Raw genomic sequence first — 9,578 nt, forward strand, 5'->3', positions numbered from 1 at the left:
ACTTATTAGCTAACGATATCACGTTGCCCATGATGATGGATGGCAGAGATGGTTTGAACTTCCTCCTTCTCGCTCTCCTCTTTGCTCCTGCTCTGGATCCACGATGCCTCCTTTTCAATTCCTCTGGGATTTCTGGCTTCAGTTGTTGTATTATTTCTGCTTCTGCAATGTTAATCAGCTGCTCCCTGTTGTAAACCACCTTGTTGCTATTGTTATGCATCATAACAAAAGAGTACAATATAAAAAGTATTGGAAAAAATCAATCCAGCTGCACAGCATCAAAGACAAAAAGGTATAGTTGTCCAAAAAAAAGCTATTTTCCAAGGAAAAACAAGAATGAAATTTGAAAAAAGAAAATAAATTTTAATGAGAGGTACAGAGCTACTCCAACGTGCTGCCACTCTGAGTTGGTGCAATTCTAGAAGAGGTAAAACATGATAAAACATGCTACTTTAAAGAGATAGTCTAAAATTTTTGGAGTGATGTTCTGTCAAATAGTTGCCAATAGTTAGTACCTTTATCATCTGTGACATTAGTCATATACAAAGTATAGAAAAAGAGCAGAAGTCTTCATCCAGGCCAGTATAATGCCTTAAAATTTTTTCTAGTTCTAGTTTTTCTAGTTTTTCAGGATTATTAAACTACTCTTTTTCAAAAACGACATATCAGTGTGAAGGAATGCTACATTATCCAATATTAAACCTCTTAAAGTTTACATGACACTGTTAAGCTTGTTGCTGATTCTGCAACCGCACAACGTTTGTGTTACTACATGAGATATTTAGTGTGCATAGACTGTTATATTTTGATGATGATGATGCTGAAAATGCATTAAGGCTCACCTGAGCAAGCGGTGTAGGCGTTTATACTTGACACTTGCATTGGTGCAGTGTTCTCCGAAAAGACAGGGGGCAGTACTCTACACAACCAATGGAAATGTGGTAAAAAAAAACAAAAAAACCTAGAACTGCAAGCAGTTATCAACGGGTTCCAAGTCTCCACGCTCCACCCCTATCGGCACGCTCGGATCCCGATGTCCCGCCGGCGTGGCTGCTCCACCTCTCTCAGCAAGCGGGCCGAGTCGAAACTCGCCAGGAAGGTGCATACTGAAAGGCGCTCCGTAAGACGCAACGGTATAATTTGTGATGAAAGCTCGGGAAGGAAAAGCTAACTACCATTTCATACCACACAGAGCCAAAGAAATAAATTCATAAAAAATTCAATATTCATTCGAACAATAGAAAAATATTCTCAGATGATCAAGTCTACATCTGTATTATTATGCATTTATCTCCATGTCCCTAGACAAAATGCATTTTCAATAGAAAATTGTTCAATGCGATGTTATGGTACACTTGGTCAAGTAATTAAATTCATAAAAAATCACGAGTAAGTAAAAAAATTACCAAAATATTCTCAGATGATCAAGTCTACATCTGTAATAATATGCATTTATCTCCATGTCCCTAGTTCCAATGCTGTTTCAGTAAAAAATATGTGAACTGTAATGTTATACCACAATGAGCCAAATAAAATTCATAAAAACTTCATAACTGTTCCAAAAATTACCAAAATATTCTCTAATGACCATGCCTACATGTGGAATTATATTATTTTATTTCTATGTTACTGGATCGAACACATTCTTTATGAAAAATTGAAAACGTCTTTTTCATGATGTCCAGCCAATATGCAAAAAATCAAAAAAAGTTTAAACTTTATTATAAAATTTCCCAAATATTCCCACATCACCGTGAGTATATATGGAATAATGTTTGCACTGAAACTTCCACACTCAATGGCTTTTGTACAAGAAATTGTTAACCTTTGTCGCAGCAGTGCTAGTTATACTGAAGTATATTCAGAAATTTGTTAAAAATCAATAATGCCTGGAAAAAAAATTCTAAATATTTACAGATGACCAGTATCATCTCCTTTGTTTGCCCAAATTTTTCAGTCCACCATAGTCTAAAACTTTGTTCAAAATTAAACAGAAACCAGCTATGTTGGTTAGCATTTATATGTTTTTCTTGATTAACCACAAGGAAGCACTAAAATTTAAGCAATATTTCTTGTGGTTTGTAGGTAGGCTAGGTCTGAACAGAGTACCAAATTTCAAGTCGTTCGGCCAAACAGAGTCCGAGTTGCTACTGCTAGCTTCAGTTACGAATTTTGTGGATAGTAACGACATGCTTGAACATAGAGCCCGAAGTTTTGATCACCACTTTTACAGATTGTGCAAGGAACATGTGCTGTAAGTCTTAATACTCTAAATTCAACAAGTGATTTTTTGTGAATTTTTCAAAATGTTAAAGGCTACACATACAATTTTGCACATAAGCCACGCCCACTTTGACCAATCATTACCATATTGATAACATAGTTTCAGAGTTGTATCCTGAAGATACCCACCAAGTTTCACGTAAATCCATTCAGCCATTTCAGCAGTATAAACTTTACCTATTTGTAGCGCCCCCTAGTGTTGAATGAGGCCAAAAATGGTGAGAAGTCGTTTTTTCGGCCTTGAGCACCACTGGTATGAAAAGTATTGATAAATTGTAAACGGTTTTTAAGTTATGCTCAATAAACTTTTGTTTTTAAAAAAAAAAAAAAAAAAAATACGCAAAATTCATAAACTGAACATTTTTTTGAAAATCCATTCACATCGTTTGGTTAGCCAGTCGTCCAGTCTTCCTACATGAAATTTCACTTCAATTGGCTTTGAGCCTTGGGAGGAGTTAACGAAAGTAGGTTACACATACTTTGCAAGTTTTCTACTAATTAGCATAAATTTCCTTTTTTTTTCTTTTCAAAACTCACGTAAAAAGGCATGGTTCACAGAACACACCAGAATAGAGACACTGTGCGTACAACTAGTTGTGGAAAAATTAGCAAAAAGGTGAGATAGCATATAAGCCACGCCCACTTCATTATAATATTCAAGATATCGTCTCAAGGTGTGGTCTTTATCATCTGTACCAAGTTTGGTGTAAATCCATCAAGTGATTATTTAGATATAAACTTTATGAAATTGTAACGCCCCCTATTGGTAAAAGTGCATAAAATTTATAAAAAAAAGTGGCAACATCTCAGCCACTATTGGGATCTAAATGTATTTTCCATAGTTTTAAAGTATAGCAAAAGATATTCATATTTAACCGTTGTGCTACCTAGCACTGAAGTGTTTGCTATTGCGTCACTCGCGCAAATTTCAAAGATTTTCAAACTTTTTTATCATTACTTCAGCAGATCGGTTTTTAGATGTTATGTACCAAGTTTCACGTTGATCCAGCTTTTAATGTGGGAGAAGTATTCGAAAGTAGGTTATGCCTTTATCGCGCTATAGCAAAAAATCTAGTTAGGCGGAAGTGGGCGTGGCCAATGTAAAAAAGATGCAGAATCATCTATAGTTTTAGGCGCCATCAAGATTTTGAGTGTAGGACTTACGGTTTAGGAGTTATTTGCAAAAACGCATTGTTCTTTGTTATGGCGCCCCCTAGGTATGGGACAATATGATTTTTTTTGTCTGAGTAGCAGTCGGGTTTTTCTATCAGACTGCCAGGTTGGCTTTTCCACAGGAGTTTCTCATTTTTCTGGCCACGTAGCTTTACCGGAGAAGAATAAAAATAATAGAATAGAATGAAAAATCCGTACAAAAACAATAGGGTTCCCTGCTCCGCTGGGAGCAGGCGAATGGCCATGCCTTGTATTGGCTGCCCGCTTGCTCCTGCGGGCTTGGAACCCTAATAAAAAACAGAGCAGACGGTTGTCACACACCAAATATGGTTGCACGTATTCAGGAGGAAGAGCTGTTGTGTTTATGGCAGAGAGGATGTTTAAACTTAAAGCATTCAGTTTGACTTTCATTGATATATCTGCTTTGAATGAAATGTTGAGTACATAAATGACATTATAAGGATAGTTAACTGTACTGTATTAGTTGTGATTTGCCCATCATAAGACCGATATTTCTTCCCTCTGTGGTCTATAAACACTCATTTTTATTGACTGCAGCAGTAATCTCTTTCCGTGAGTTTTGAACCGTTTGATTATCTTTGTGATCTCTCATAGAGGGATGATAAAAATGCTGATACAGGAGAACCAGCTCTACTAGAGCACCAAAATTGTCCATTTCAAATGGAGCATGGCGCTTGCGGTCCATGTCAAGTGACAAAAATTGGGAGGCGCACGACCACATGACTCAACACCGTGCGGGGCCTTCATGCAGGGATTGGGACAGCAATATTATGTTACTGTGTGCATGTGCTTCCTCGCGCGGTGATGAACACGTCAAGTATAAACCTAGCTTTAGTCCACTAGGAACTGAGTAAACTTTTGACTAACTTGATGTGCTGATCAGGCACACTGTTCCATTCAGCAGCCTCAGCTCCATGGGCATACAATGGTCTTTGCTCACCACACATATATTCAGGTAGTAATATGGGCATTTTTCAGTTGTCATGCAAAAGTGTAGAGGTTTACTGTTAGCTAAGATAGCATTCCTTCACAAAATCAGCCACTAGGGAACACAAGCCAGGGTATTTCTTGTGCCCAAGCCCAGGTAAATGGTAAGGGTTGTATCAGGAAGGGCATTCGGTGTAAAACACTTTTGCCAAAACTAATATGCAAGTTTATTCAAGCAACACATTAAGGAAATGTCAAGACCCAGGTAAACAGCGACAGCTAGTGGTACTTTTAACAAACATGATGTTGGCGAAAATTGTGCTACTGTTAGTCAAAGACCACGAGAACGGAAACGTGCCAGGAGACAAAGGGAGAAGACGACAGTCAAGAGTGTAAGACTGAGGTTACACCTCTAAATGTAGGAACAATGACAGGCAAAGACAGAGAGCTGGAGGACATGATGCAGAGGAGGAAGGTAGATGTGTCATATGTGCAAGAGACCAAGTGGAAGGGCAGCAAGGCTCACAGCATTGGTGCAGGGTTTAAGCGGTTTTACCATGGTATGGATAGGAAAAGAAATAGAGTAGGGCTGGTCCTGGAGGAGGAGTTAGCAAGAAATGTAGTTGAGGTGAAAAGCGTGTCAGAAAGCGTGACGAGTTTATAGGTAGAAGTAGAAGGTCTGATAATGAATGTTGTCAGTGGTTATGCTCCACAGGTTGGATGTGATGTAGAAAAGAAAGAGAAATTCTGGAAGGATCTTGATGAAGTGATAGAGAGTATTCCCAGGGAGGGGAGAGTGCTGATCAGAGTACATCAGAATGGACATGTTGGTGAAGGAAACAGAGATGAGGAGGTGATGGGCAGGTTTGGTGTCAAGGAAAGCAACCAGGAAGGACAGATGGTGGTGGATTTTGCCAGGAGGGTGGAAATGGCTGTAGTCGACACCTATTTCCAAATGAGCAAGGAACACAGAATGACCTATAAGAGTAGAGGCAGGAGTAAGCAGGTAAACTACATTATGTGTAGAATTGTCAACTGTAAGGTTGTGGTTCATTTCATCCTGCAGTGGCAGTTCTCAACACCAAAAGTGGCCCAGTATGGTTAAAGATAGAAATGGTAACAAGAGAAGAGAGTGTGATGGGAAGATGGAAGGAGTACTTTGAGGAGTTAACTAATAAATAGAATGAAAAGGAAAGAAGAGTAGAGGTCATAGAAACTTTGGACCAGGAAGTGGAAAAGATTTGTGAGGATGAAGTTCAGAAAATATTTGAAAAGAACCTGATGACATACCAGTAGAGGTATGGAACTGTCTAAGAGAGATCGCAGTGAGGTTTTTGACAGTTTTGAGTGTGAGAAAATGCCTAAGGAAAGAAAGAAAAGTGTGTTGGTGCCAATCTTTAAGAACACGAGTGATGTACAGTTGTATCAGCCACAGGGAATTAAGTTAATGAGCCACACGATGGAGATCTTGAAGAGAGTTGTGGGAACTAGACATAGACAAGAGGTGGCTATTTGTGAGCAGCAGTATGATTTTATGCCAAGAGAGAGTACCACGGATGCCGTTTTTGCTTTGAGGATGCTGATGGAGAAGTACCGAGAGGGTCAGAAAGAACTTCATTATGTCCCTGTGGATTTACAAAAAGCATACATCAGGGTGCTGAGAGAGGAGCTGTGGTGATGCATGAGGAAATCTGGAATTGCAGAGAAAATTGGTGGACTGGTACATGACATGTATGAGGACAGCAAGACAATGTTGAGGTGCACAGTGGGAGTGCTAGATAGCTTCAATTTGGAGGTGGGACTGCATCAATGATGGGCTTCCAGCCCCTTGCTCTGATGATGAACAGACTAACAGATGAGATCAGCTAGGAATCCCTGTGGACTATGGTGTTTGCAGATGACATTGTGATTTGGGGTGAGAACAGAGAACAGGTGGAAGAGAACCTGGACAGGTGGAGGTATGCACTGGAAAGACTGGGAATGAAAGTCAGCTGTAGCAAGACAGAGTACATTTGTGTGAATGAGAGGGAGGCAGGTGGAACAGTGAGGCAACAAGGAGCAGAGGTTACAAAGGTGCAAGATTTCAAGTACTTAGGGTCGACTGTCCAGGAAAACAGGAAGTGTGGGAAAGAGGTAAAGAAGAGAATCCAGGTAGAAAAAAGTGGATGAAGAAAAATTTCAGGAGTGATTTATGACATGGGTACCAACAAAGGTTTACAAGACAGTGATGAGAACAGATATGGTGTATGGTTTGTGGACAACGACACTGAAAAAAACACAGGAGACAGAACTGGAAGTGGCAGAGCTGAAGATGTTGAGGTTTTCATTGGGAGTGACAAGGATGGATAGGATTAGGAATGAGTGGTGATCCCTGATAAGTGAACAGCCGAAAGAAGAAAAAGTAGTGTTCTTTCACACCGGTATAACCTTATTGAGAAAGACTTCTTGTATAAGCCTGAAAAACAATAAACAGTGCATTTGTTTGGTTAGCCATTAGCCTAGCTTGGATGAAGACTTTTGCCTCTTTCTCAAAACTTTGTAATCGATGATTGATGTCATAGCTGATAAAGTATTAACTATGTATTAACTATATCTATTAGACAGATCACTTCAAAAATGAGCAAATTATCGCTTTAGCAAAACAGAAATGCTCACTCTCTGACATTATCATGGGTGTCTGAGTAGAGAAGCAAACAATGGAAATGGATTCAATACATCAGGTTTAAGAGTGTGTGTGTGTTTGTGTATGTGGGTGGGTTTTTGCACGTGTGCATATGTTAACTTACCCCTGAGCGTACAGTACGGTGTACTTGCATTCAGGTTGGTTGCAGGTCCAGGTGAGAATGGTTTTAAAATCCAGGGACCGCCAGTGGACGTTCTCTACTCTGGAGTCAGAGTTTTCACCTGGGAATAGATTTACACAACACTAAATTTTCCATAATCTATCAAGTTTCTGCCTCTTATGGCTAACACAACTAATTGACTTTAGCCAAGACGATAATGGCTCTAACTTAGTCAGTCATGTAGTTTATGTTGATTCTATTTTTGTTTATTTTCAGCAGCTAGTAAATAATTTTTTTCTCCCTAAATATTTTTTCAGTTACCTCCAAGCTCAACATTATGTCCTTAGCTCATCTCCAAAATTAGTGGCCCTTCCTATCCCCTCTCATTTAGAAGTGTTTCTGCAACCTCATGCCTTAATGAGAAGGCTCATTTTTTCTATATATTCAAATAGTTAAACTCTTCAAATCCTTTCACAGTGTTGAAAACTATAAAGGTGACAAACTTGGTATTGCTGATTTCAGACAATGTTTGTGGGGGAGGTATTAAAGAGGGTACACAGATCTTTAACCTGGCCAGGCACAGTTTCATGAAATGTCAGATTCTACATCAAACTCACTATACTCAAGCCAGGATCACAAAAATATTTGACACAGTGTCTTCTCTGTCTGATCGATGCCAACAGGCCACAGTAAATTACTCAGACGTTTTGAAGCTCTCTCTCCAAGAAGAGGTTCCTGTCTGAAACTTTCTCACGTTGTCTCATGTAACTGGAGAGGATATCAACCCTAATGCTTTAACTGCCTTGTTCAGAGTATGGCTTACATCACTTGCTCACTCTCCTGCTGAAAAGGACTTAATTGCATTCACAACTTTGTTGGTCAGCAGGCTAATATACATTACAACAGCGTTTTCCCCAGAAGAGAGGCTAAGCCCGGTGGTAGGTGGCCGTTCACCGGCCATTCACCGGCCGATCGCCACCCGACCGTAATTTAGTAAAAAAAAAATAATTAAAGTTGACAGGAAAGTTGAAAATATGCCTATTTATTATGTGATATTGTAAGATATTTGTGCTAAATATTTATACAACTACAGTTTTACAAAAAGGCACTTTTTAAATACTTTTTAAACAAAAATACAATTAAAACTAGAACTGCAAGCAGTTATCAACAGGTTCCAAGCCTCCACGCTCCACCCCTATCGGCGCGCTTGGATCCCGACGTCCCGCTGGCGTGGCTGCGCCACTGCTCTCTGCGAGCAGGCCGAGTCGAAACTCGCCAGGAAGGTGCATACTGAAAGGCGCTCCGTAAGACGCAACAGTATAATTTGTGATGAAAGCTCGGGAAGGAAAAGCTAACTGCCATTTGATACCACACAGAGCCAAAGAAATAAATTCATAAAAAATTCAATATTCATTCAAACAATACAAAAATATTCTCAGATGATCAAGTCTACATCTGTATTAATATGCATTTATCTCCATTTCCCTAGACAAAATGCATTTTCAATAGAAAATTGTTCAATGCGATGTTATGGTACACTTGGTCAAGTAATTAAATTCATAAAAAATCACGAGTAAGTAAAAAAATTACCAAAATATTCTCAGATGATCAAGTCTACATCTGTAATAATATGCATTTATCTCCATGTCCCTAGTTCCAATGCTGTTTCAGTAAAAAATATGTGAACTGTAATGTTATACCACAATGAGCCAAATAAAATTCATAAAAACTTCATAACTGTTCCAAAAATTACCAAAATATTCTCTAATGACCATGCCTACATGTGGAATTATATTATTTTATTTCTATGTTACTGGATCGAACACATTCTTTATGAAAAATTGAAAACGTCTTTTTCATGATGTCCAGCCAATATGCAAAAAATCAAAAAAAGTTTAAACTTTATTATAAAATTTCCCAAATATTCCCACATCACCGTGAGTATATATGGAATAATGTTTGCACTGAAACTTCCACACTCAATGGCTTTTGTACAAGAAATTGTTAACCTTTGTCGCAGCAGTGCTAGTTATACTGAAGTATATTCAGAAATTTGTTAAAAATCAATAATGCCTGGAAAAAAAATTCTAAATATTTACAGATGACCAGTATCATCTCCTTTGTTTGCCCAAATTTTTCAGTCCACCATAGTCTAAAACTTTGTTCAAAATTAAACAGAAACCAGCTATGTTGGTTAGCATTTATATGTTTTTCTTGATTAACCACAAGGAAGCACTAAAATTTAAGCAATATTTCTTGTGGTTTGTAGGTAGGCTAGGTCTGAACAGAGTACCAAATTTCAAGTCGTTCGGCCAAACAGAGTCCGAGTTGCTACTGCTAGCTTCAGTTACGAATTTTGTGGATAGTAACGACATGCTTGAACATAGAGCC

General features: G+C 38.6%; 1 protein-coding gene across 1 annotated transcript in view; it reads right to left on the reverse strand.

Annotated features, from left to right (window-relative positions):
* LOC108228643 (tissue factor-like) overlaps positions 1-9,578 on the reverse strand; it is a 55,731-nt gene that overhangs the window by 38,266 nt on the left and 7,887 nt on the right. The window contains exon 2 of the mRNA XM_037981927.1: positions 7,191-7,308. Coding sequence (XP_037837855.1) covers positions 7,191-7,308 — 118 coding nt within the window. The remainder of the gene's footprint in view (positions 1-7,190; positions 7,309-9,578) is intronic.

This window comes from Kryptolebias marmoratus, linkage group LG20, assembly GCF_001649575.2.
Source record: "Kryptolebias marmoratus isolate JLee-2015 linkage group LG20, ASM164957v2, whole genome shotgun sequence".
Classification (NCBI taxonomy): Eukaryota; Metazoa; Chordata; class Actinopteri; order Cyprinodontiformes; family Rivulidae; genus Kryptolebias; species Kryptolebias marmoratus.